The 27,973-nt window shown below is 44.0% G+C and overlaps 2 protein-coding genes across 10 annotated transcripts in view; both read left to right on the forward strand.

The window, feature by feature from the left end:
* LOC111950571 (clathrin heavy chain 1) overlaps nt 1–24,637 on the forward strand; it is a 48,466-nt gene extending 23,829 nt beyond the window's left edge. The window contains exons 6-32 of one of the 8 annotated variants that reach the window (XM_023968234.2): nt 1,403–1,576; nt 5,017–5,214; nt 5,880–6,080; nt 6,643–6,795; nt 7,115–7,237; nt 7,821–7,958; nt 8,237–8,401; nt 9,215–9,395; nt 9,899–10,062; nt 12,058–12,183; nt 12,373–12,515; nt 12,735–12,969; nt 13,213–13,335; nt 13,575–13,720; nt 14,042–14,225; nt 14,420–14,612; nt 14,849–15,006; nt 15,190–15,462; nt 15,720–16,037; nt 16,382–16,513; nt 16,680–16,790; nt 17,008–17,178; nt 17,489–17,710; nt 21,019–21,039; nt 23,096–23,171; nt 23,494–23,514; nt 23,979–24,637. In XM_023968234.2, the coding sequence (XP_023824002.1) occupies nt 1,403–1,576; nt 5,017–5,214; nt 5,880–6,080; nt 6,643–6,795; nt 7,115–7,237; nt 7,821–7,958; nt 8,237–8,401; nt 9,215–9,395; nt 9,899–10,062; nt 12,058–12,183; nt 12,373–12,515; nt 12,735–12,969; nt 13,213–13,335; nt 13,575–13,720; nt 14,042–14,225; nt 14,420–14,612; nt 14,849–15,006; nt 15,190–15,462; nt 15,720–16,037; nt 16,382–16,513; nt 16,680–16,790; nt 17,008–17,178; nt 17,489–17,710; nt 21,019–21,039; nt 23,096–23,171; nt 23,494–23,514; nt 23,979–24,115 (4,287 nt within the window). In that variant the 3' untranslated portion in view covers nt 24,116–24,637. Of the gene's footprint in view, nt 1–1,402; nt 1,577–5,016; nt 5,215–5,879; nt 6,081–6,642; nt 6,796–7,114; nt 7,238–7,820; nt 7,959–8,236; nt 8,402–9,214; nt 9,396–9,898; nt 10,063–12,057; nt 12,184–12,372; nt 12,516–12,734; nt 12,970–13,212; nt 13,336–13,574; nt 13,721–14,041; nt 14,226–14,419; nt 14,613–14,848; nt 15,007–15,189; nt 15,463–15,719; nt 16,038–16,381; nt 16,514–16,679; nt 16,791–17,007; nt 17,179–17,488; nt 17,711–21,018; nt 21,040–23,095; nt 23,172–23,493; nt 23,515–23,593 lie in introns of all 8 variants that reach the window. The other 7 variants (XM_070434435.1, XM_023968238.2, XM_070434436.1 and 4 more) reach the window with 7 other exon arrangements.
* A 1,547-nt stretch (nt 24,638–26,184) lies between these two features.
* LOC111951181 (vacuole membrane protein 1) overlaps nt 26,185–27,973 on the forward strand; it is a 119,879-nt gene continuing 118,090 nt past the window's right edge. The window contains exon 1 of one of the 2 annotated variants that reach the window (XM_070434268.1): nt 26,185–26,291. In XM_070434268.1, the coding sequence (XP_070290369.1) occupies nt 26,257–26,291 (35 nt within the window). In that variant the 5' untranslated portion in view covers nt 26,185–26,256. Of the gene's footprint in view, nt 26,292–27,005; nt 27,144–27,973 lie in introns of those variants that run through there. The other variant, XM_023969241.2, reaches the window with a different exon arrangement.

Genomic DNA, 27,973 nt, shown 5'->3' on the forward strand with positions numbered 1-27,973 from the left:
CAGAGATGGTTGTCCTTCTGGAAGGTTCTCCCATCTCCACAGAGGAACTCTGGAGCTCTGTCAGAGTGACCATCGGGTTCTTTGTCACCTCCCTGACCAAGGCCCTTCTCCCCTGATTTCTCAGTTTGGCCGGGTGACCAGATCTAGGAAGAGTCTTGGTGGTTCCAAACTTCTTCCATTTAAGAATGATGGAGGCCACTGTGTTCTTAGACCTTCAATGCTGCAGAAGTTTTTTGGTACCCTCTACCAGATCTGCGCCTTGACACAATCCTGTCTCGGAGCTCTACGAACAATTCCTCCAACCTCATTGCTTGGTTTTTGCTCTGACATGCACTGTCAACTGTGGGACCTTTTTATATAGACAGGTGTGTGCCTTTCCAAATCATGTCCAATCAATTTAATTTACCACAGGTGGACTCCAATCATGTTGGAGAAACATCTCAAAGATCAATGGAAACAGGATGCACCTGAGCTCAATTTCGAGTCTCATAGCAAAGGGTCTGAATACTTATGTAAATAAGGTACTTATGGTTTTTGTTTAATACATTTGCAAAAATGTCTAAACCTGTTTTCACCTTGGTATTGTGTGTAGATTGAGGAGTTTATTTAATCCATTTTAGAATAAGGCTTTAACATAATAAAATGTGGAACAAGGAAACGGGTCTAAATACTTGGAGAATGCACTGTATATCCTCTGAGTACAAAACATCTATCAATGACATACACTGACCAGGTGAATCCAGTTGAACGCTATGATGCCTTATTGGTAATCCACTTCAATCAGTGTAGATGAAGGGGAGGAGACCGGTTAGAGAATGATTTTTAAGTCTTGCGACATGGAATGTGTATGTGTGCCATTCAGAGGGTGAATGGGCAATGTAAAGATGTAAGTGCCTTTGAACGGGGTATGGTAGTTGGTGCCAGGTGCACCAGTTTGTGTCAAGAACACTGCTGGGTTTTTCACGCTCAAGTTTCCTGTGTGTATCAAGAATGGTCCACCACCCAATGGACATCCAGCCAACTTGACACAACTGTGGGAAGCATTGGAGTCAACATGGGCCAGCATCCCTGTGGAACTCTTTCTTCACCGTGTAGAGTCACCTTGTGTATTGTTTTGTATTACTTGACTGTTGAGGCTAGAAATACTATAATTTCGCTTCACCTGCGATAACGTCTAAAAATGTGTACGCAACTGATTTTGTTTTGAGGTGGCTGTAGATTAGGACAGGGATGTATTGGCACAGGAAGAGGGGAGCTTTATATATCCTTTCTTTCATTCATCAATGAATGATAGAAACCTGTACTGCCCTTGAAGGATTTTCTTTCAACCTCCAACATACTTGGCCTTTTCATTTTATACATTTGGTTTTTCTAAACAGATTTTTCCACCTTTTCCTCTCAGATAAGCTCCAAGCAGGATGTGGTGTTCCTCATCACCAAATATGGCTACATCCACCTGTATGACCTGGAGACTGGCACCTGCATCTACATGAACAGGATCAGCGGAGAGACCATCTTTGTTACGGCCCCTCACGAAGCCACCGCCGGCATCATTGGGGTCAACAGGAAAGGACAGGTACAGATACCACCTCTCCCACCCTCCTCTATTCCAAACCGACCTCCTTTATCCACACCTCCTCTACCCCGAGTGGTCTGAGGTAAAAATAAGTTGGAATAGAAATATGGCCTGATTGAACGATTGATTGACTTCAAGATGTTTAATGAGTTTCGAGTTGAACAATGTAAAGAGAACCTTCACCTCATCCTCCACTAATGATTAGATTATTTTCTACCACCTCTACTGTGTATCATGTAATATATAGCCTAATACATTGAAATCCATTCAGCTAGATGAGGCTTGTTGAAACCCTTGTGGTATTTCTATTGATGTGCTCCACTGTAACCCAGCCCAGTCTGTTTCGTCCTCATTACTGTACCACCGCTGGTCCAATACTGCTCTGCATTCCATACATTATACAGCCTATAATGTAGTCTCTCTGGGGATGCCAGAAACATCCACCACCGTGAGCTGATTACTCAAGCGGTACCATGGATAATACCACCCACCACCACCGCATCTAAGACCCAATAAGACAATCATCACCACATTCAACCCTCTTTCATATTTAATCATGTTTTCATGAGCAACACAGGGAAGTGGATAAATGCTAGGTGGACGAGTGGTGTTGAGCGAACAGGATAAATAAACAATTCCCCCGGCCTGCCGTTGTCAGAGGGCTCAATCTAAGCCAGGAGCTGTGCGTTCATTATAAATAATCCAAGGTGTCACTGGTGAACCAGCGAGAGAGCCCCCCTCCCCTCCAACACACACATCCTCCACTGTGAAGGCATTACAGCAGGATAATGGGATCCATCTAGCTGATGAATAATGTTCCAGCCAGGCCACAGACCCCATGCATTATTGAGTGGAGGAGGGAAAGTTGATCTGAGAGAGACACAAACTAGAGCACAGAGCACACAGCGCTAGACATTGGCTGGGGGTTTCCATAGAGCAGTGAGCACAGACTGGCTGTGGTTTGTATAGATAATGGCATAGAGACACTGGCAGGGTGTGGCTTCTAAACAGTAGAGTGGTTGGGTTGGGCTACAGCCTCGACTTGACTAGGGCTCAGGTGAATGAATGGCATTGGACATATTTAGGCCTAATCCTCTCTTCTTGTCAGTGGAATGTTTAATAAGTGAATTCATTTGCTTCCCTTTGGCTGCTGAAGATGTAGCCAAGCTAACTGGAGTTGGAATGCAACAGCATAGTAGTCTTGTGTACTTTGATTGCTCATTATAGTTGGAATGAATTGTAATGTCTTAAGAGCATAATGCTTTGGTAATAGGGATGCCTGCTGGCTAAGCAGGTCCCTACAGTGCTTTTTTTCTCCATCGAGTCCCACACAGSGAGCTGTGGGGCTCACATCTCCTCTTCTGTGTGTGTGTGTAGCGTGCGCCGTCCGTCCGTGTCCAAGAAGGTGCGTCTGCAGCCTGGCACTGGCTGACCTTGAGATGGAGGAATCCCTGCAAAAAGCTGCACAAAGCTGCCCTTCAGAAATTGGAGAGATAAGAGAGGTGGAGAGAGAAGGGAGAAAAGGGAGAGTGAAAGAGAGGGAGAAAAAAGCCACTACCCTCTCAGCAGCACATGATGTTGAGTGGGAGGCACCAATGCTCTTACTGCTGACTGGCTGGGAGGAGAGGCTCTTTGTCAGCCAATCACAGCCCCTAGAGTCACCCCGCATCACAGGACTCTGACGTAAGCTTTGTCGTCAGTCACAACTGTGTGTGTTTGATTCAAGGCCACTGTAACACCGATACTACGGCTCGTCTCATTGGCAGCTCAGTGTCTGATGGGTCTATTTTTTTTTTTAGATGTGGTTGTCCTAATGATATAAAAAGGGTTTTCTTGGTTGAGGGCCAAGATGTGGTGACTTCCACTCTGTCAGAACCCGTTGTGGATGATGTCAGAGCTCTCTGTAGTCTAAGGGTTTGACTCACAGCTCATCCCCCTCCTGCCCATCTCTCTGCCCCTAGGTCGCTCTCTCTGCCCCTAGGTCGCTCTCTCTGCCCCTAGGTCGCTCTCTCTGCAGCCTCTACCTCCTGCCCCTTTCTCTGCCCCTAGGTCGCTCTCTCTGCAGCCTCTCCTTCCTCCCCTACACACACACACACACACACACACACACACACACACACACACACACACACTCTCTCTGTGGTAGAGAGGGCATATCTACACTAAGAGCTCCATTGTATTTTTTTAACCTTTTCTTTCCCTCCATCCCACCCACCTTTATTAGCCCAATGATATTATTAGGGGAATGGTCTTTCTGACCCTTCTGAGTGAAGGGGAGAATGAGGTGCAGTCATGCCTCCTATAGAGCCTCACCTACCAGAGGCTCACCATACACTGACACACTAATGATGTATTTATTACCATACCAGCCCCAACCCACAGCCTGGCTCAATGCCCCCACAACAAATTATAGTATTTAGCCTAATATGCCATGATTGCCCTCTACGTGTCTCTATTCTGTTTTATCTCCATGCTCATAGAAGTAAAACGGTGTGTGCTTGCTGGAATATATATGCGACGCAGCGGAGTCTATGGTGCACTATGCAGTGTCCGTCATCGATGGTTGTCACTGAGTGCACTCACGCTGTGACGCTGATGGCGTTTGACAGGCCCTGAATCGTCTGCCTGTTAGTGAGACTACTACAGACTGAGGCCATTTCAAAGTGGTCCATTCAAGGCTCTTGTTATACATTTGCCCCCCACCTCCCTCCCTCTGACCTCACTGTCCTTCTCTCCTCTGATTGGTTGCTTGTCATTTGGAGTATTCTTTGAACAATGTGGCCAGCTGGTGCCTAACTGGGTTGGTGCAGGAGAAGTACAAAAAGGGAATAAATTAACGGTTAGCTAGCTCCATCTCTCCAGCAGAAAGCAGACACCCCTCTCTCTCCCTCCCTCGCTCCCCTCCACACATGTCTGTGTCCTTTGTTTACTTGTGACGTTGTAGCTTGGATTGCCTCTGGCCTGCCATTCACTGTCCTGTCTGTTAGTTACCTGATCTGCAGCATACGCTTTCATATCAACATGTCTGTCAATGGGAACAGTGTGTAAGAACAGAGGCCATTGTAGCTAGATAGTAGATACAGTCCTCTGTCAACAAGTTAGAGCAGTAAACACTAGTGAGATGGTAGAGCGCGATGTTGTTGATTTTAATTTCTCCAGTCATGTGACAGTAGTTCTTAAATTGCGTTTTTAATTAAGCTTTTTTGTGACCCTGTAAATACTTCAGATTTTTCCATAATTCAACAAAGGCCACAATCCACTCTTAATCTGCAACCCACAAGTAGAGACTTGTCATGACCCACAGATCCAACCCACCATTTGAAAAATGATACTAAGCAATACCTTTATGACATCTGTGAAATGTCCCCTCAGGTTCCCCCTGTGCTGTGTCTAGGATAATGTCCAGAGACTCTTCTTTCACTGTGTCTCTCTGTCTCCAGGTTCTGTCAGTGTGTGTTGAGGAGGAGAACATCATCCCTTACATCACCAATGTGCTGCAGAACCCAGACCTGGCCCTGCGCATGGCCGTCCGTAACAACCTGGCCGGGGCCGAGGAGCTGTTCGCGCGCAAGTTCAACAACCTGTTTGCTGGCGGAAACTACTCTGAAGCTGCCAAGGTGGCCGCCAACGCACCAAAGGTAACAAACACATCAACGGTACAAGGTCTCCCTCCAGGGGTGAGCTGATCACATCACTGTGATGTAATGGAAGTTAAAGTAACTGTCTAGTTTTTCCAGATTTCTATGAATATGACCCTTAATTAATTACATTATGAGTGAAATAGTTTTCCTTCCAAGAAATATTAATGACAAGTAAACAGCTGCTCAGCCAACGAGCCAGCGTGATGTCACATATGAGGAAGTGGCAAGCATTTTTGAAACGGTCTATTTGAGATACAAGTTTGAGGTGGGTTTTTGAAGTGTTTTATAAAAATTTAAAAAATGCTTTGGCCACATGAGTATATTTTAAAAGTGAGATTTTCACTGGACAGTTTAAAGTGTGATATCTACCTCTTTACAACCAAAGTGCATTTCCTTCCATTTGTTCTTGTCTTATGTCAATACACTAGAAAAGTGAATAATGGGTTATTTCATCACTGGAGTCTATAGTGTACATATGCAAATCAGACTGTTCTAATGAGCGTGTCCCCAGCATGTACAATATGTTGCTATGTGCAATATGTTTTTTAGCAAAACCCTCTCCAAAATGTATATCAGCAGTATCTCTGTCTGTGTGTTTATATAAACTGCAGCTGACCCCTCCACCCATGTCTAAGTTGTTCCCTCTCTGCTCTCTCCTCCAGGGTATCCTGCGTACTCCAGACACCATCCGTAAGTTCCAGAGTGTGCCAGCCCAGCCGGGCCAGACCTCTCCCCTGCTGCAGTACTTTGGCATCCTGCTGGACCAGGGCCAGCTCAACAAGTTTGAGTCTCTGGAGCTGTGCAGGCCCGTCCTACAGCAGGGACGCAAGCAGCTGCTGGAGAAGTGGCTCAAAGAGGACAAGGTGTGTGTGTGTGACTGTGTCAGATAAAGGGGGGGGAGATGGGTATCTGACCTTCCATAGGAAGAGGTTTTTCCTAAGCTGTGTGTCTGTCCATGTTGATATCTTCCTAGTCATCTGGGTTGTTAATCCTTTCTAAAATGAGCCAATCTGTTTGTTATGCTGAGTATTTAAATCCTTTTTTGTCCCTCCTTCAAAGCATGCTTGGCAATATTAGCATCTCCTTTGTCAGTCTCAATGTTCCCCCCCATAGCTTTCTGCTTCACACTAATCGTGAATATTAAAATGTGTTAACCCAACACCTGATGGTAATTCCGCACATTCCAAACATAACGTTCCAGCAGTGTTTTTCATTAGGGTCGTTTACCTGTAGGGCACAGGAGGTTGGTGGCACCTTAATTGGGGAGGACGGGCTTGTGGTAGTGGCTGGAGGTGAATATGTGGAATGGTATTAAACATGGTTTGATGCCATTCCATTGACTGTTCCAGCCATTATGAGCCGTCCTCCCCTCAGGAGCCTCCACTGCTGTAGGGTAGTTGTGGTGAAACCTACTTTGTCTCTTAGCTGGAGTGTTCTGAGGAGCTGGGGGACCTGGTGAAGTCAGTGGACCCCACCCTGGCTCTCTCCGTCTACCTGAGGGCCAACGTACCCAACAAGGTCATCCAGTGCTTCGCTGAGACCGGACAATTCCCCAAGATAGTCRTGTACGCCAAGAAGGTACGTTGTCACTCTGAGACAGAGCTCCGTTGCTGTTCTTGTTTCGTTTCCTTGGTTTGGTTTCCTCATTACACAGTTGAGGAAGTGGATGAGCTGTATCTTAGTATCCAGAGGGGTGCTTTAGAAAGGGGCTGGGGCCAAATAGGGTTTGCAAGGAGGGTTTTTGCTTTTGTTAGCTAGATGCTTGATGTGTGAATGAAAAGTATGTCATACGACAATTACAGTTTTTTTGTGGGAGTATGTAATATTACAAATATGCACGTTGAGGAGCGGGATGGTGCATTGGTGGTTGTAACTGTTGCTCTTCCTGTGTCTGTAGGTGGGCTACACTCCAGACTGGATCTTCCTGCTGAGGAATGTGATGAGGATCAGTCCAGAACAGGGCCTGCAGTTCTCCCAGATGCTTGTCCAGGACGAGGAGCCTCTGGCTGACATTACACAGGTTGGTAGGAGGGAGGGGGAGGAGGAACAGGGGAGGGAGAGATGAGAGGTTGCGGAAGGCTTAGGATAGAGGGGATGAGGCATCAGACAAATGTTTTGCTTCAGTTGCACTTTTCCACTCACATGAGAATTGTCTATCGGCATACAGCGCTCTGACTCTAGCTTTTCTCCGGTACTTTTCCCAGTGTTTCTCCTGTAAAATGCAAGATTAACTTGAAGCAAAACATTAGGAAATGCAGCTGGCTACATTCTTCCTATGATAAACATTAGAAATGTGATGGCCATGCACCGTTTTTGCAAATAATGCATTGCTTTTTTCATTGTAAGCTCATTAACTTGTGTGGCTGCTAGCCAAATAGCGTTGCACTTCTGTCATCTTTAGTTGCATGTCCCTGATCACTCTATTGAAGCATAAAAACACTATTGACTTTTAATAGAACACGCAGGTGAAATGGTTTAAAACGCAGATATTTAACGTTTTGAAAAGGCAGATTTCTGAACTGTAATACGACCCCTGAACACTGTGTGTATTGGCTGTCTTATGTTGACAGTTGTTCCTTTCTCTCTGGCCCCTGTCTGTTCAGATCGTGGATGTCTTTATGGAGTATAACCTGATCCAGCAGTGTACCTCCTTCCTATTGGACGCCCTGAAAAACAACAGGCCTTCTGAGGGACCGCTGCAGACACGCCTCCTGGAGATGAACCTCATGCACGCCCCACAGGTTCTCTCTCACACACACACACACACACACACACACACACACACACACACACACACACACACACACACACACACACCTGTCTCTTATACACATCTAGATGTGTATAAGAGACAGCACACACACACACACACACACACACACACACACACACACACACAGAGAGGGAGCGCTTACATTTGGAGAATATGCCAATTTAATATTTGTTTGCGCTCAAAGCAAACGTGACTGTAAGTGACATTCACACGTTAACACTGTTCTATTCTTATCCTTCTCTGTAGGTTGCTGATGCCATCCTGGGCAACCAGATGTTCACCAACTACGACCGTGCCCACATAGCCCAGCTGTGTGAGAAGGCTGGTCTGCTGCAGAGAGCTTTAGAGCATTACACCGACCTGTACGACATCAAACGGGCCGTGGTGCACACACACCTGCTCAACCCAGAGGTAGTAACCCTACAAACTCTAGAGGACCCCCCCCCCACCCTAACCCTCTATGACAGTAGTACTCAGGCCACTCCCCTCATATGTGCCAGCTTGTGTGTGAAAAAACAACCAGAATACATTAGTTTCAATTAAATTCTAAATCATTAATTTGATTTAGACTTTTAGGACCCTTGTATGTATAGAAATAGATGTATTTGATGAAAGATTGAATTTGSCCTTACCTGCTAAATGTTTTTATAAAAAGGAGGTGTGTTTGGAAGTGTCCTATATCTGAAGCTCTGGAAAATATTATTTTTGTTACCCATATTTAACCCCTTTTTTGGGGCGCACTTAAGTATTTCCATATACTGTACTTCCATAAAATGTTTTAACTGGTACTGGCCTACCTTCAGATGAGTCCCGTGCTGCTTGTGTGGGTCGTAGAGCAGAACTGATTAAAAGTGGGGTCATTAATTTGTAGCCCAAACCGTTCTGAACCCTGGCTAGATGAACATGACTGTCATGTATTTCCACATGACATTATCTAGCTCTGCTGCTGCTTTTACCTCCTCTGTGCCTCCTCTCTCTCTGTCTTTTCTCTCCTCTCTTAATTCAAAAGGGCTTTGTTTTTGATTAGCCAGTAATTCGACATTACCAGTAAACATTAAATACACAAACGTTTTAAAAGAATAACATGTTATATTATAAGCTTTTAAAATGTTATGTAACGATTATAATGTTTTATAATTAGCAGTGTACAAGGTTGTGACAACGTGCAAATAGTAGAAGGTATGAATGGCAAAGGGAAAATAAATGATCTTTCTCTCTCCTTAGTGGCTGGTGAACTTCTTTGGCTCCCTCTCAGTGGAGGACTCTCTGGAGTGCCTGAGGGCCATGTTGTCTGCCAACATCCGTCAGAACCTGCAGATCTGTGTCCAGGTGGCTTCCAAGTACCACGAGCAGCTCTCCACCAACTCCCTAACGGAGCTCTTCGAGTCCTTCAAGAGTTTCGAGGGTGAGACACAGACACACTGTTTCACACTTATGCTTCATAGATCACTCTCTCTTCCAGCAATCAGCTAAGTAGGCCTGAGGCAACAGGGTCTGTCCATAGGCTCTGTAGAGTGGAGTGGTGCCCACTAGGACAGGCTGCTGGACCTCTTTAAGCCCAGGGTAGACTAGATAGGAGGTAGTCAATCATAATGGAGGTACAGCTCAATAAACTAAATGAGAGAGACCCTGTTTTCAATTGTCCAAATAATTTTGCAAAAGAACATAGAGCCTGAAGTGTGATGTACATTTAATTAAACCAGGGGTGATGAGATGGCAACAGTAGCCATCCGCTCCAGTCTCTTGGGGTACAGTTGCCAGCCACCTTATCGTAATCACTGTTCTATTTCCCAGCCAATGGCTCACAATTGAACTTGACTGGATGTCCTGACATGTCAGACTGGCATGGTGTCTGGTACTGTATTTCCTCTTGACTGACATTGTCTCCATGGTGATGCTTTGTCCCAGGTCTGTTCTACTTCCTGGGTTCCATTGTTAACTTCAGCCAGGACCCAGAGGTCCACTTCAAGTACATCCAGGCAGCCTGCAAGACGGGACAGATCAAAGAGGTGGAGAGGATCTGCCGAGAGAGCAACTGCTACGACCCCGAACGAGTCAAGAACTTCCTCAAGGTAAAAGATGGAGGGAGAAGYTATCTAGAGGGAGATGAAATGCAATGGACTAAACATACTCTTGTTTTTTTCCCCCTCCTATCTTTCTTTAGTTTAACTTTATTCTATTCTCTTTCATTCTCACACTCTCGTCTTTCCTTATCATTATCATTTATTTTGAAATTGTATTGCATTTAAATTACAAAATCTGACCTTCTGAACTTCTGTCTATCCTATGAATACGTAGATGTGCCTGCTAACACTAGCATTCGTGAAAAGCTTTCATTTAGCCTTCATTGGTAAGAAGTTCCTGATGGCAGTTATCTCTTGTGCTTTTCCCTGTTGTCTGTGGAATTGCAGGACATGTACCAGGTAAATCTATCCCKGAGTACAGGACACCCTCCCTATTTTAGTTTCACCGCCGCCCCTGACTTACTTCTAGAGATACAGGATTAAACCTGGGATTTGTATGACGAGTACAATGACACAACCCGTTAATGTACCCAAAAACCATTAATCCATGATGGGGTGCACTAAACTCTAGTCTGTCTGTCCAAAACCTGTAGTTTTACAGTTAGCTGAGCTACTAGCAACAGGGTGTTGTGAGTGTACTTCTGTTTTGGATTCGTAACTGTGCATATACAGTGGGGCGGCAGGTAGCCTGGTGGTTAGAGCTTTGGACTTGTAACCGAAGGTTGCAACATCGAATCCCCGAGCTGACAAGGTAAAAGTCTGTCGTTCTGCACCCGAACAAGGCAGTTCGGGGGCACTGTTCCTAGGCCGTCATTGAAAATAAGAATTTGTTCTTGACTGACTTGCCTAGTTAAATAAAGGTAAAATAAAAAATATATACCTAGCTGTTATCTGAGCTGTAGTCAAGTTAAGTTTTGGTATTGCAGTTCTGTTATCCGTATGTAAGGTCTATCCAGCACAAATGAACTCAAGTAAGCATGGCTATTGTGGTGCATTTAAATTTTGTTTTCCTATGTGGATGGATTCAGAAACTAAATTTACGTCATCCAGATAACCTGGTATGCCCACATACTGTAACAGTCTTCCTGGCTGTGCAAGAGGAGTCAATGGGCCTCATCATACACTGAGTCCCAAATAGCACCTCATGCCCTACATAGTGCATGGGCCCTGGTCAACAGTAGTGCACTGTAGGGAATAGGGTGACATTTGGGATGGAACCATATAGTTTCAACAACATGCTAAAGCTAGATGTATTTTTGGTGGCAGACCCTTGGAGTGCTCTACAGGGCTGTGAGGTACTCAATCCCAGTGTATTAATCCTGTAGGAGTGTTGATGGCAGTCAGCCAGTGATCACACACACAACACGCACAGGAAACAACCGCAAAACACGCACTGTGTTGAGGGTCTACTGTTGCGGGCTCCAATAGTGGTGTMTATTGGGAGTGTGTGGCAGTACCTCAATAGTACCTGCAGAGGGAGGTGTACATGTGTGAGTGAGCTGTACTTGGCTTAGATCATTTTCTTGTTACTTTCCTTTTTTGCCTCTTTCTCTGTCCATACTAGTAAACAATGTTTTCAATACCTAACCATCTTCTAATCTCTCAACGTGACTCCTTCCATTTGTCGTCGTAGTTGAAACATTTTTGGTTTTTGTTTTCCTCAATTGTGACATTTTTCAAATCACATGAGCAGGATCATTTTAAACTGGAAAATGAAATCCCAATTTCATATTCAGTGATTCTAATATTTATTTTGTCATTGTACATTAGTGGTTGTATGAGCCCAACGAGATTACAGTCAAACCTCTAGCTTTTTTTAACTACTTGCTTAATTTTGAGCTACTTTCTTAAAAACGTCTATACATACAGGTAGTAACAACAAAAACCCTCCAAACTTTAACACTTGCCATTACGATCAGTGGTTAAACCCAACCCTTACATGTCAGGTTTGGCTGTGATCATTGGTGGGCTCTGATCAGATGTTCAGTCTCATAACTATGTTGTGCTAACCTTGGCCCCTCCCCCTGCTCTGTGATTGGACAGGAGGCCAAGCTGACCGACCAGCTCCCACTCATCATTGTGTGTGACCGCTTCGACTTTGTCCATGACCTGGTCCTCTACCTGTACCGTAACAACCTGCAGAAATACATTGAGATCTATGTGCAGAAAGTAAGTGAATGTGGTCACACACTTTTGCTCAAACAAACACACTGTCAAGCATCCTAGTTGACATAATGTACAAACTTTTAAGCAAGATATTATCACTAAGTTTCATGTTCACTCAAACTAGTGCAGACTCAAGATAATGGCCCCACAGTGAAAATGCACAGTGTCCAAGAATATTGACGTGTGTGTTAGGTGAACCCCAGCCGTCTGCCAGTGGTGATAGGAGGGCTTCTGGATGTGGACTGTTCTGAGGACGTCATTAAGAGTCTGATCCTGGTGGTCAGAGGACAGTTCTCCACTGACGAACTGGTGGCTGAGGTGGAGAAGAGGAACCGGTACAACACAACCCTTTTTCATCAGATGGCAGAAAAAAACTACTAGTTAGAAGGGTCAATTTTAGTTGATAGTAGCTGTTATAGCACCTCAACCTATTTAAACACTGTGGTATCAAGAAATAAAGTACTCCTTACTTAGTCTTTTATACTAGCTGTGATATCAGCATCCGTAGTTGTCAGCAGGCTCATCTCCCTCTCTTTTTCTCTCCCTCTCCTCAGACTGAAGCTTCTCCTCCCCTGGCTGGAGGCCCGTATCCATGAGGGCTGTGAGGAGCCCGCTACCCACAATGCCCTGGCCAAGATCTACATCGACAGCAACAACAACCCTGAGCGCTTCCTGCGTGAGAACCCCTACTACGACAGCCGCGTGGTGGGCAAGTACTGCGAGAAGAGGGACCCTCACCTGGCCTGCGTTGCCTACGAGAGAGGACAGTGTGACCAGGAACTCATCAACGTCAGTAGCTTCTCCCTTCCTCTTCTTTTTCTTATAGGAAGTAGTTTCATATAGGTTAGAATGTAGGTCTAACTAAAACATATGAGTGTACATTTAAATTCTCTGCATTGCTATGCATTAATATGAACTGACATGCTTTGTTTACAACAGTAATACTGGGAATAGCCTACATATGAAAGTACTGTTTCAGAATGTGAGTTGAGAGCCTAGTGGACAAAGTGTGCGCGCTCTGTTTCCTGTCAGGTGTGCAATGAGAACTCCCTGTTCAAGAGTCTGTCTCGCTACCTGGTCCGTCGCAGAGACCCGGACCTGTGGGCCAGCGTGCTGCTGGAGAGCAACCCCTTCAGAAGACCACTCATTGACCAGGTAGGTAGTCCCCATACACACCAGTCTGGACCAGCTCTGAACCAGTATTGGGATCAATTCCATTCTCAATTCAGTCAATCTTCAATAAAGGTTTTTCAATTTAAGAACAAACTCGTTGAGCTGCTGGAGAAGATCGTACTGTATAACTCAGCCTTCAGTGAACCTTCTGAAATGCCCCAAACTCTGATTCATGCATCTACTCATGACCATATCGAAATCTATTTTCCCCTCCCTGTCAGGTGGTGCAGACAGCCCTGTCTGAGACCCAGGACCCAGAGGAGGTGTCAGTCACAGTAAAGGCCTTCATGACTGCAGACTTGCCCAACGAACTCATTGAGCTGTTGGAGAAGATCGTACTGGATAACTCTGTCTTCAGTGAACACAGGTAACAGAGCTACTAGAGCTCTGATACCTGTGCTCACTGTAGGCTGGGCTGTCCATTGTGTGTTTTCTCTCTAGTTCACTTCCGCCATCTTTTTTATACTCTTCCAATAAATCAAACTTTATTGAAAATACATTTAAAATCGCAACACACTCTACAGTAAATGTAAAGTGAACTTTACAAGATCGTAACTTTACACACAGAATTGTAAACTTAACAAAGCTTTACATATACAATTGCTGAACTTTACAACTTGATTTCTGGGATGATTTGTGATTATTTGGTGTTGTAAGTGTTGATTCTGAGGGTTGTTTATTTATTTAGAAACCTGCAGAACCTGCTGATCCTGACGGCCATCAAGGCAGACCGGACCCGTGTGATGGAGTACATCAACCGCCTGGACAACTATGACGCCCCAGATATCGCCAACATCGCCATCAGCAACGAGCTCTTCGAGGAGGCCTTTGCTATCTTCAGGAAGTTTGACGTTAACACCTCTGCCGTGCAGGTGAGATGAACCCTGACCCACCCCCCAACACCATGTGGTATTCATATCACCCTAACACCATTTCAATCTTTTGAATATGGAGGTCTCAATGCCAGTAGACTTGTATAGCTTCCATTCCCCTTCTCCTTACCTTCAACATGATTGATACAGTGTCTGACTTCCTGTCATGGTATAATGTTGTCTCTTCTCCCCAGGTTCTCATTGAGCACATTGGGAACCTGGACCGGGCCTATGAGTTTGCCGAGCGCTGCAACGAGCCAGCTGTGTGGAGCCAGCTGGCCAAGGCTCAGCTGCAGAAGGGCCTGGTCAAGGAGGCTATCGACTCCTACATCAAGGCTGACGACCCCTCTGCCTACATGGAGGTGGTACAGGCTGCCGACCAGAGTGGTAAAGATGGTGGGGCAGGCTTTAGCTGGGATAGGGGGTTACAGGATGGGCTGATGGGCATTAGAATGTGTAAAATCTCCCAATGTCAGTGAATACATGTCCTCAGTGCGAGATATGTCCAGCTGTTTTTGGTGACTTTCTGTAATCATCAGCGGCTCACTGAATGACCTCAGGATTTTAGGTACTGTAACCTCCCAGCTTCTCTTAGCTGACTAATGGCTGTTCTGGTGTGTCAGGTAACTGGGAGGACCTGGTGAAGTTCCTTCAGATGGCTCGTAAGAAGGCCCGGGAGTCCTATGTGGAGACAGAGCTCATCTTTGCCCTGGCCAAGACCAACCGCCTGGCTGAGCTGGAAGAGTTCATCAATGGACCCAACAACGCCCACATCCAACAGGTACTGTTACTGTAGTCCAGACTGATGTATTAAACAGTACAGGTTATTTTATTCCAAGTCAATGAGAAATAAACAGTGATGTTCCCTCCAGTTCCTGGTGAACTAGATTTTCTATGTTGTCGCAAACAACTCCCTATGTAAGACATTGATTGACATTCATACTCTTTCCTGCTCACAACGAAGGTCGGCGACCGCTGTTACGACGAGAAAATGTATGACGCGGCCAAGTTACTGTACAACAACGTGTCCAACTTCGGCCGACTGGCGTCCACCCTGGTGCACCTCGGGGAGTACCAGGCGGCAGTGGACGGGGCGCGCAAGGCCAACAGCACTAGGACCTGGAAGGAGGTGTGCTTTGCCTGCGTGGATGGAAAGGAGTTCCGGCTGGCCCAGATGTGTGGCCTCCACATCGTGGTCCATGCTGACGAACTGGAGGAGCTTATCAACTACTACCAGGTAAGACACACACACAGCACACTTTGTCTCGTTGTACCTTATCCTTCTTGCTGCTAGATGCTGGCACAGTTTGTATGAAATTTGTATTTTCACTCTAGTCAACATGAAAAGTTCTTATTTAGTCCACCTCTCTCCACACTCTCTTGATTGACAATCACATTTGGTGCTTTCAAACCCCTCAATGCTTTACCACTACAAACTGATGCCTACATGACCACCTTTAACCAATCCCCCCCCCCCCCTCTGTCTGTGTTCAGGACCGTGCTTACTTTGAGGAGCTGATCACCATGCTGGAGGCAGCCCTGGGGCTGGAACGGGCGCACATGGGCATGTTCACCGAGCTGGCCATCCTCTACTCCAAGTTCAAACCCCAGAAGATGAGAGAGCACCTGGAGCTCTTCTGGTCCAGAGTCAACATTCCAAAGGTTCTGCGGGCGGCAGAGGAGGCCCACCTGTGGGCGGAGCTGGTGTTCCTGTACGATAAGTACGAGGAGTTTGACAATGCCATCATCACCATGATGAACCACCCCACCGACGCCTGGAAGGAGGGCCAGTTCAAAGACATCATCACCAAGGTAACCCAATCAGTAATGTTTGTCTATAATGACATTTTTTTATTTTTTATTTTTTATTTTTTTTAACCGTTATTTTACCAGGTAAGTTGACTGAGAACACGTTCTCATTTGCAGCCACGACCTGGGGAATAGTTACAGGGGAGAGGAGGGGGATGAATGAGCCAATTATAAACTGGGGATTATTAGGTAGCAGTCATTGCTGTATATGATCTATTATGACAAAGCTCGATTTGATGTGATATTGTTAAGTGTATATTTAAAGTACATTGAAACATCTCAATACACTTTACAATTGTAATACATGACAATATCTCTCCCTTTATCCCTTTCCTGTGACTGTGTAGGTGGCCAACGTGGAGCTGTATTACAAAGCAACTCAGTTCTATTTGGAGTTCAAGCCGTTGTTACTGAATGACCTGCTCATAGTGCTGTCCCCCAGACTGGACCACTCCCGTGCTGTCAATTTCTTCAGCAAGGTAAGACGTGCTCTGTCCCCTCCGATCTGCCAACACAGGAAACTGAAGCGGTGTGACACATGTTGTAGTTGTTAATCGAAGACTGTGACGTGTATTTCTATGTACAGTGCACTCTGCTTATAGTGAATGCAGTTCTAGTAATCAACGGTGTGTGCGTGTGGTCCAGGTGAAACAGCTGCCCCTGGTCAAGCCCTACCTGCGCTCAGTACAGAACCACAACAACAAGTCTGTCAATGAAGCACTTACCAACCTCTTCATCACAGAGGAGGACTATCAGGTTTGTGGTCAATTTTGGTTGGTTGTTACATTGTCAAACAATTAAGATAGACACATTTGTTTTATCCTTGACTAGGTTTAATATGGGTTTGGGAAGCTGGCCCTATGACAGTTCTAGTACCTTGTTTACTTGAAAACAAAGTTTTTTTTTTTACCTCATTGAACAACAGTTACTCACCCATCCATCCTTTCTTCCTTCCCTCTCTCTGTGGACTCAGGCTCTGAGGACCTCTATAGATGCCTATGACAACTTTGACAACATCTCGCTTGCCCAGCGCTTGGAGAAACACGAGCTGATTGAGTTCAGGAGGATCGCTGCCTACCTCTTCAAGGGAAACAACCGCTGGAAACAGAGTGTGGAGCTCTGCAAGAAGGACAAACTCTACAAGGTACTCATTCATTATCTTCTCCTTACCCAAGCCTGTTTCTCCTCTGACTGCCATTATATTGTCATTGAACCTAATTGGTTAGTAGAGAGAGGAGGATAATGGGAAATGTAGTAGATTGCTGTTTTGTCTGGTAAGATTAGTGTTTAAGGGTAGGGTTAATGGTCAAAATCCCATTGTGGAGTGAAGGTTTTCTAGCATGACCAGGATACATACCAGACAAAGTGGCTTGGTGCCAAGTTCCTCTCAAACACACAGCATCAAGTCACCGCTCCTTATCTTGAACCCCCATCTTGTTTCCATCTTCCTCCAGGATGCCATGCAGTACGCGTCAGAGTCCAAGGACACAGAGTTGGCTGAGGAGCTGCTGGGCTGGTTCCTGACGGAGGACAAAAAGGAGTGCTTTGCTGCCTGCCTCTTCACCTGTTACGACTTGCTGAGGCCAGACGTGGTGCTGGAGACGGCCTGGAAGCACAACATCATGGACTTCTCCATGCCCTACTTCATCCAGGTCATGAGAGAGTATCTCTTCAAGGTGGGTTGGCTGTCTGGACATGGCTGTCATGTTGAGTGGGCTAAACCAAACCAAGCATGGTGGTTCTATTCTACACGTCCAAGGATGTTGTTCATTAGAGCATCCAACAGAATTTCAGTTGTGGCTAATGAACACAACCCTGGTCTGATTTCAGTGGGAGTAGGGTGAACTATCCCCTAGACATTGATCTAGGGTCAGTTTGACATTTCTACCCCCAAATGGTTAGGATTGGGTGAAAGTAAGCTGATCCGAAATGCCACTTTTACCCAAAGCCCTTTCTAAACACGTTGTGCAGTGATCTTCTGTTGCTCAGTCAAATGCTTTTAGCAGTTAGCCACTTTTGAAAAGGCATTTAACTATTCAGTAGCACAATGCCTTATTTTTATATGGCAAGTTGCTACCAGAGATTCCTCAATGATTATATTACAACTCAGTCCAGCAGTCTTGAATTTGCAGCAGAGTGCGTGGCATCATATAAATAGATTTACAAGAATCATTATAATAGAATATTCTATTTGGAATAGAATAATTGTATTTCTATGTGGTGTGCCAATAGTCCTCATACTCTATACAGAAAGACAGTTATTTCTTTTTTGTTTTTCTATCAACTTGCCTTTTCTTTTTAGTGCCTTGTTTCTTCTGTGTCTGAGTTTGATAGAACCTAAACAATCCTCTCAGCTGCTTTTCCTTATACTCATGTCATTTGTTTGTTTCCCCTCTTTTGTTCACAATTTTATAGCTTTTTGTTAACATTTTTCCATATAAAAGACGGTAATTGCTCTTTTGTTTAATGCTCTGACTAAATGTTACTGTACTCAACAGATTACAGACAATGGGTACAGTACAAGTGTTAATGCATTGTTTCAAGGTGGTGGACCCTCTGAATATCAATGACAAGAAAACAAACTATTGGACTCTATAGAGAGGAACTCAAGATCTTTAGTTCCACTCTCTAGTGTCCAATAGTTTGTTTTCTTGTCATTGATATTCAGTGCCAAGTAAGTGGAGCTCGTCATTGGATGCTGCGTGACTGCATGTGGGACTGCTGTGACTGAACAAGAGTCAGCATGTGCCTGTGCACACCTCAACTACATGCATACATACATACATACATACATACATACATACATACATACATACATACAGTTGAAGTCAGAAGTTTACATACACCTTAGCCAAATACATTTAAACACAGTTTTTCACAATTCCTGACATTTAATCRTAGTAAAAATGCCCTGTCTTAGGTCAGTTAGGATCACCTTTATTTTAAGAATGTGAAATGTCAGAATAATAGTAGAGAGAATGATTTATTTCAGCTTTTATTTCTTTCATCCACATTCCAGTGGGTCAGAAGTTTACTTACACTCACTTAGTATTTGGTAGCATTGCCTTTTAAATTGTTTAACTTGGGTCAAACGTTTCAGGTAGCCTTCCACAAGCTTCCACAATAAGTTGGGTGAATTTTGTCCCATTCCTCCTGACAGAGCTGGTGTAACTGAGTCAGGTTTGTAGGCCTCCTTGCTCGTACACGCTTTTTCAGTTCTGCGCCCACAGATTTTCTATAGGATTGAGGTCAGAGCTTTGTGATGGCCACTCCAATACCTTCACTTTGTTGTCTTAAGCCATTTTGCCAAACTTTGGATGTATGCTTGGGTCATTGTCCATTTGGAAGACCTATTTGCGACCAAAGTTAACTTCCTGAGTGATGTCTTGAGATGTTGCTTCAATTATCCACATAATTGTCCTCCTCATGATGCCATCTTTTTGAAGTGCACCAGTCCTCATGCAGCTAAGCACCCCCACAACATGATGCTTCCACCCGTGCTTCACGGTTGGGATGGTGTTCTTCGGCTTGCAAGCCTCCCCCTTTTTCCTCCTTACATAACAATGGTCATTATGGCCAAACAGTTCTATTTTTATTTCATCAGACCAGAGGACATTTCTCCAAAAAGTACGATCTTTGTCCCCATGTGCAGTTGCAAACCATAGTCTGGCTTTTTTATGGGCGTTTTTGGAGCAGTGGCTTCTTCCTTGCTGAGCGGCCTTTCAGGTTATGTCGATATTGGACTCGGTTTACTGTGGAAATAGATACTTTTGTACCTGTTTCCTCCAGCATCTTCACAAGGTCCTTTGCTGRTGTTCTGGGATTGATTTGCACTTTTCGCACCAAAGTACGTTCATCTCTAGGAGACAGAACGCGTCTCCTTCCTGAGCGGTATGACGGCTGCGTGGTCCCATGGTGTTTATACTTGCGTACTATTGTTTGTACAGATGAATGTGGTACCTTCAGGCATTTGGTTCATCCTTGGAAGCAATTTCCAGACTTGTGGAGTTCTACAACTTTTCTTTTTCTGAGGTCTTGGCTGATTTCTTTTGATTTTCCTATTATGTTAAGCAAAGAGGCACTGAGTTTGAAGGTAGGTCTTGAAATACATCCACAGGTACACCTCCAATTGACTCAAATGATGTCAATTAGTCTGTCAGAAGCTTCAAAAGCCATGGAAGCCATGGAATTTTCCAAGCTGTTTAAAGGCACAGTCAACTTAGTGTATGTAAACTTCTGACCCACTGGAATTGTGATACAGTGAAATAATCTGTCTGTACAATTACTTGTGTCATACACAAAGTAGATGTCGTAACCGAATTGCCAAAACTATAGTTTGTTAACAAGAAATTTGTGGAGTGGTTGAAAAACGAGTTTTAATGACTCCAACCTAAGTGTATGTAAACTTCCGACTTCAACTATACATACACACACACACACACACACACACACACACACATTATATGGCTTTGAACGGAATAGTAGTCCAGCAGCTCTCTAGTCTAGCCAATGACATAGAGAACACAAGTTCTACCATGTCTGTCTATCAATAGAACAGGGCTAATGCAGTCTATACTGCTCTGCTCTCAATAGTAGTTTAGTGACTGAGTTGACCGGAACCTATAGCCTACTAAGTGGAAAACAGTTAAATATTTTACTAGCAGCTGTATTTTTATGCATGCAAATGTGGTAGGTTAATCATTGTAGCGAGATCTCGCTATCTTCAAAACAATAGTTCTTAGGATAGAAACGATACAGTTAAACTAGAGAAATTCAAGGCATTTTAGAGGAAGACATTGTTCCAGACTACCTTTTAGACAGGAGTGTGTTAGTCTTTTCTTTTAGTTTGGGTTCTTTTCTACTGTGTGGATATTTGGTTTCCCATCTTTGTATTCCGTCTCAGCCTGCTCTCTCTCGGTCTCTGCACTATGGTAAACTGAGTTATTTTTATTTTCTAAGCTGCGCTTCTTGAATTCCCTTCCAGGTTGATGCAATTAAGGAAAAGGTGAAAGTCTATTCCTATATTCCATCTCTCTCTTGCTGTTTCGTTCTTTAATTTAGGTTAATTTAGCCTGGAGCACTGCTACCTCAGGAATCTGCATGCATTGTTTTATTTTAATTCTCCCATATGTTAGTTACACTGCTGCTTTTCCACAGACAGTCACACACACACACACACACACACACACACACACACACAGTAGTGCCTTCTCAACTGGACTCTCTCTGACTGGGCAGCAGAGTGCTCTAGTAGATCTGTAGTTACTCACCAATGACAACCCTTAGTCTGAGGAAGTCTGTCAATGATGCCAGTCTGCCATTGGTTCCCAGTCCCTACCCTTGAACCCACAATGACCGTAAAGTGCTTTTGATGCCCCAAGAGTGTTAATTTTGTAGAATAAATAACACCCATTAATGAACTCAGTCTTGAAGCTTCTGATTGCTGGCACATAGCTAAGACCCCCTCTCAAAATAGACTGAAAACCAGTTGTAGACTGCATTTAACCATAGTACTAAAACTGTAAGCCAAGAAATGCATTGTATGATCAAAGTTTGTGAAGCGAATGCACTTTTTTAGGGCGGAAAGTAGCATAGTGGTTAGAGCATTTGGACAAGGTGAGAAATGAAATATGTCTGCCCCTGAACAAGGCACTTAACCAACATTTTTTTCAGGGGCACCGTACTACTATCGCTGCACCTATCTGGTGGGGGTTTTCCTTCTCCAGAAATGTTTCAGTAGTGATGCCATTTTGTAGTGATGAAATTATATATTTCTCATGACTGAGTTCATTCTCATATTGAAGTCTTGACAGTGAAATACAACTTGTGCTGCAGCACTAAAGGTGGAGAGAATAAAATCTGTCTGTTAATTAAGTTCATTTTGCATGGGCAGTAGCTGAAAAGTGCATTCCTTCACAGACCTTTACACTGTATCCGAGAGTATGTATGTTTGTATGAAAAACGGGTAATGGTACCTGCACTTTGGGAAATGTTCTCTGGTTTGAAAATATGCACGTGATTGAGCACCTGCCAATGAGAATCTAGCATCACTGAGAGCCTCTAGGAGACATTGATGTTGTCGGCTGTGCCTTGCTGTTGGTTGATGGGCCTTGAGTGGCTGGACTACGAATCATCCCGAGCTTTGACTCCCTCTGCGCTTCAGTACTTTTGCCTCTTTTTCATGCACACTATTTTAACCAATTGTAACACTACTACTGTAGCATGTTGTTCTCCTTTTAATGACGCCTCTGTTTGTTGGGATTTTGTGGGAAGAGATTTACTCATTATTTTTAATGTTCTTTACAAGAGGTATGGAGGGAACTGAACCCACTTTCAGCACTGAAGCACAGAAAAATTGTGAGAACAAAATCGTGAAAAGTTGTTTTTTTACTAGCGCAAAATGCATCTTGCCTCTTGCAACTTTTTCAAACGTAATTACGTTTTCTTCCTAACAACTTTTGGAAATCTGCTTCTGCTATGCTTAAGGTCACTCATTGGCGTTACAGTAGACTGATATTGATGAGCTAAAACTAAGCATGTTTGATTTAAGGGAAAGGGTGAATAGGTCCTAAATAAATCATAGAAAAAATACCGCCTGGCAGTTAACATCGCTACATTAAAATAGCTCAGAGATGACAAAGGTCAAATGTTGATCATGAGATTTTGTACTCCTGTTGCATACTTGATATGGGTTTGGTTCTCTGCATACATAGCAATGTTAATCTATACCGAAAACATCACTTCAAGAGTGGCTGAATGGAGGGACCAAATTTCATTAAGTATTTTRCCTCTCACACAAATCTTAATGGTCATCTCTCATATTTCTTCATTAGTTTTAAATGTGTGACGAAGGGGCAGCTCACAGCAGCCTTGTATGTGTTGCAAAGAATAATCACCTAGAATGCACACACTTCACACACCTGGAACAGTCCTATCCATCAATCACTTAACATATTAAACTACTAAATGAAAGAACAGTTAATGAAGGCTTTTCCAGCACGTCTTCTCTGGCCTGCCTGCTTGTAGCTGTTTATCATTGTGTTCTTTCTGACCTCTTCCAGGTGGACAAGCTGGAGACCTCTGAGTCCCTAAGGAAAGAGGAGGAGCAGGCGACAGAGACACAACCCATTGTCTATGGTAAGTGCATCATTCACAGCCAAGAATCTGACACGGCCAATGAGAACAGCCATTCACACCAACTCACTTAAACAGTGAAGATGACTCTCGTAACCCAGCCTTTTGTGCTCCAAGTAGTAAAGATAGGAAATAAGATGTAGAGTAAAGAGATTGATAAGCTGTGTAAAGGTTTTTAATAGTGACAAGTTTGTTGATATTGGTGACATGCATGTGTATGTGGCTGTCCCTGTTTTGATATTCGTATCAGATTTGTCATTTCTAACGAATATTCGTATAGTCTGCTGTACCTGCGCCAAAACTCTGGTATTTCTCATCCTAATAGGTCCTGATAACTTAGTAAATGGTGAGCAAACATGTTTTTAGCACTTATGTCCATAACTGATCAACACTCGCTTTCTCGTGGCTCTCTTGTCCCTCTGCAGCAGACAGGCTGTAGTCTTGTGAACAATGCATCTAGGCTTCCGTGTGGGCCAGTGGCTACTGCCTCTGACCTCGGAACACTTATGGCAGAGTCGGCATGGGTTTGAATCCGGCCGGCTGCCCTTTGACTCAATCTCCTCAACCCGTCTTCTCTCTACAGTCTGCTGTTCAAAAGAAAAATCATTAAAATAAAAAATAAAAGTTGGGCTTCCTTGGCACTCTGGAATGTTAGAGTTGAGCTGTGGCTTGTGCTCCATGTTAAAAGATAAGTTTAAATATTCAAATCAATCGGCATCAAATTATTTTATTCAGTAAATGAATCGAATCCGAATAGATTCTAATCTTTGGTGTCAGCCCAACATGTGTAATGCCTCTCTCTTCCTCCAGGCACACCCCAGCTTATGCTGACTGCTGGCCCCAGCGTGCCCGTGCCCCCCCAGCAGGCCTACGGCTACGGTTACCAGGCTCCTGCAGGCTACCCCCAAGCACCTCAGGCCCAACCAGGCTTTGGCTACGGCATGTAAAGGTCTCCTGGCAAGCCCTGGAGCCCATCCATCCATCTCTCTCAGCTCAGTCCTCCACTAGGCTATTACCATCTTCTCACAACATTTAGTGGATTCAAACAAGCAGTTTTTTAAAAATGTTTTTGTTTTCCTTAAAAAAACTCATGAAGGACATTATTTCTGTTGTCAAAGAAAAAGATTGGATCACAATTATTATAATTTTTCACATTCCATTATATTTACTAGATGCCATTTTTTTTTATGGGGAATGGTTTATGTACAATGAGGGGGCTTGTGGGAAGAGCGAGTCCTCTTAATTAAAAAAAGGTATGTTGTGAAGCATCTGATTTGCACTCTGTAGTGAAGAAACTAATGTAGAATCTCTTCATTTTGATGTGTGTGAGCAGCTTGTTCTATCAGTCTGTAAAATGCATTTAATTATTGTATATTCAGAAAGGAAAAAAGCTACAATGTTCTATATTTGAACATGACTGCCGCTTCCATGACCCACAAACTAGAAACACTATGTACAAATACCAGMAATGACCTACACAGGGTTAAAGGGGTTGTGTAGATCTAGAGAYAGATTATTTTAAGATGCATACAGACATGATTTCCAAAAGTGAGTTTTATCCTTCCCAAGCCTATGCAGGCTCTCCAGTTAGTCATTGAGTCAGACCGTGCGTAGAGAGATGAAGTCGATGGTGTCTTTGCGTCTCACTCAGCTGCGTGTAAGACACTTTCCTTTCCTCATGCTGTAAAGTGCTCGTGTGGGACTATTCTATTTGGAGGGATTGATTACGAGAATTAAAGAAGCTCTGTTCTTCAGTTCAGTCAGACCTGTGCGTTACTACCCCCCCCTCCTTGTGCTGCGGTTGGTTGGTATATGCCGGATATCGTGGTGTTCTAGGTCACTGTTCTTGATTGTACAGAAGAAGATATAAAACCTAATAGCCTTGATGTCCTGCCAGGATTATGTGTGGCCAAAATGGTACCCTATTCCCTATATAGTGCACTACTTTTGACCAGGGCCCATAAAGATTGTACTGCACTATGCAGGAAATAGGGTGCCATTTGGGACTCACATATTATATTTGTCTGATCTAATTGAAGAGACTGGTAATTTGGTGTTTTTATCAAAGGCTTGTGTGTGTGTGTGTATACAAAGAAAATCATTAACTCTCCCTCTACCCTATACTCTCAAAACAAATGAATAGTTGATTGTGCAGGATCTGGATCATGATGATGAATGAAATGGCAGTTTTCTTTTCCACATAAAATAAAGTCTTGTTTGTCAAGAAAAGTCTGGTCGGGTCTCTTTTGTTCCCTTCTCAACCTTGTTTTGTCTGCCACGTTTGTAAGGATAGACTAACACGTCGGCCATGCACAGGTGTCAATGATTTGTGGCGATTCAACATTTAGAATTGCCAGGGAATTAATTGAAATGACGGCCGATGCAATAGGACTGCTGTGCACGGCCAACGTTTGTTGGTCTACCTTCACTCTTATGAGCCTTTTATCAAGGCATCCTTTAGGGAAACTCCGTATCACTATGGATTTATGCCTGCCAAATGAGTGATGTACAATAGTGTTTTAATTGCAAGCTCAGATGGGTTTGGGGTAGTTTAAGTACAAGTGCACATTCTAAGCACAGGAAAAGATGTAGGCCTATTGGGTCTGGGTATCAGTTCTGCTAGGATGACATGGTTGGACCTTTTAATGTATATACATAGTTCCCAGATGACCACTTCTCTGTGAACCAGGATTATCCAATTCCAATACAGAAATCTCAAGTCCTAATTTCTATCTAATACCGTTTCAAGTGTCCAAGTGACTTTGTCCATGAGATCAGCTGGTTCAGGGCCTACTCCCAGCACAGTAAGGGACCCTTGTGCTATCTGGGTCCTCCCTGCATCTTGGAGCAAAAAGACAGGCAGCCCTACTTTGTCATGGGTTAGCAGTTCTATCAGACTGTCCTCATCCGGGGCTTTAACCACGATTTCGGGCTGGCCGCAGTACCCCCATTGCATCAGCAGCTCAGGGTTCCTGCGCTGGACCTGCTTGTAGGCTGACAGCGGCGTGTGAGCACTGGGCTGCCACTTTCCCCCATACCCATCTTCAGCTCTGATCGGACCACCTGGATCATTTTGAACTCCTCTCCCATGAAGCTGGCGTTCCCCATCGCCGCTCCGATCCCGTAAGTGCCTGCCTAGGCGAAGTCCACAGCCCACTCCTTCCAATATTCAAATGACTACCTGGCGGTACAGGGAATACATTTTGATACTGGTCAAACCATTACTTAGAAAAACATTGTAGGGCTTCGATCATGCCCCTTTTCATGATATCAGCCACGTGAACGCTAGCTACCGACGACGGAACTATAAGATAGTCCGTTTGTTTGTGTTGGTCTTGGCTATGCAGCTACACGTAGTGATTGGAGTTAAATGGACTATACTAAACAAGTCAAATGTCTTGTGATTACATGTTTRCCACACACATAGCTACGTGTAGCCTACTTGGAAACTAGGCCCCAACATTCCCCACGCTGAATGGCCTGAAGCTACAGGGGTCTTGTAGCCTATATTTCCCTATGTTGGAGCATTGCGAACCGTAGGTCAGGATGTTTGATCTGGTTACATGTAAATTGAACACAGCAACTTTTCAGAATGTTTTGTTAATGTACAACAATATTTACGACAAAGTTGTCTCTTTTACAATGGGCGGTCAATTGGAAAGACCTGTTTTCCCCATTTTGTCGGCGTGGTCGATGGGAATTCCTTATTAATAGTGAATATCGACTAGGAGTATTTGAGTTGTGCCTGTTGTGCAGTCTCACGCGTATCTACCCTCTCATTGGCTAGAATGGTCCCACCTGATCTCGCCTCCTCTCGCCTGGCTTCCATCTTTAAGGACATGTCTTTCCCTTGTTAGAGAGGTCACTCGACCATCTTGTCAATATATTAAATAATCTTTGATCAAATAAAATACACGTCTGTTTCCTGTGAGGCAGGCTGCGGCTTTTGACAGTTCGAGAGTGAAAAAGGAGAAGGTAAGGGAACTATTTGTACGGTTGATGTCTGCTCATTGTCGTGGTGTGTTTATAACAGTAGTAGCATAACATTAGGCCAAATACAGTCTATCCAGATTTGACATTAGGCTATCCTCTATCAGCATGTATTTGTAAAATGCTAGTTTACTGTGGCGTGCCAGGTTTTGTCCAGCATATAATAAGGTTGATGATATTGCTATACCCTAATAATATTTTATTTTGAGCCGCTGTAATTTTGACCGAGTCCTWGATGAATGAAAATGGTCTAGTGTCTGGTGAAAAACATGCTTTCATAACAGTAGGATCTGATTAATTAATGCCATCGTGTATGAATGAAGCTAGGTTAGTGTGAATTAAAGGTGATGTGGATTTGATGGTTTGGGGGAAACAAAACAAACGAATCTATTCTATTGCATATTTGTTATGCTCTATAATCCACCTTGCATCTACTTACTGGTCTGTTTTGTTCAGGGTCAATTTGTTAATTTCTTGCTAGACTTTTCCTTGAGGATCTTTGGCTGGATATCTGAATCATTTATTCTCTAGAGGTGCTAGCTGCCAAATAAAAAGTGATCTATGGTGCGATTGAGGCTATAAAAATGTAATCCTTAAAAGGGGTAGCAACTCCTGTCCTGACAGAATGTTGGGTTATAGCTCGAGAGCAAGGTCACATTCTTGGGGCTTTGAAAAAACGTCTATCAAGCTTCAGTCATACAACAGGTCATTGATATTGTCAGACATTAGTTGTATTTTTGTCCTTCTCTACAGAGCTGGTCTGACAGCTGCTCTCAATTCAGAGAGTTACATGCAATGGCTTTAGAGCTCAATGG

Source organism: Salvelinus sp. IW2-2015, linkage group LG23 (genome assembly GCF_002910315.2).
Source record: "Salvelinus sp. IW2-2015 linkage group LG23, ASM291031v2, whole genome shotgun sequence".
Taxonomy (NCBI): domain Eukaryota; kingdom Metazoa; phylum Chordata; class Actinopteri; order Salmoniformes; family Salmonidae; genus Salvelinus; species Salvelinus sp. IW2-2015.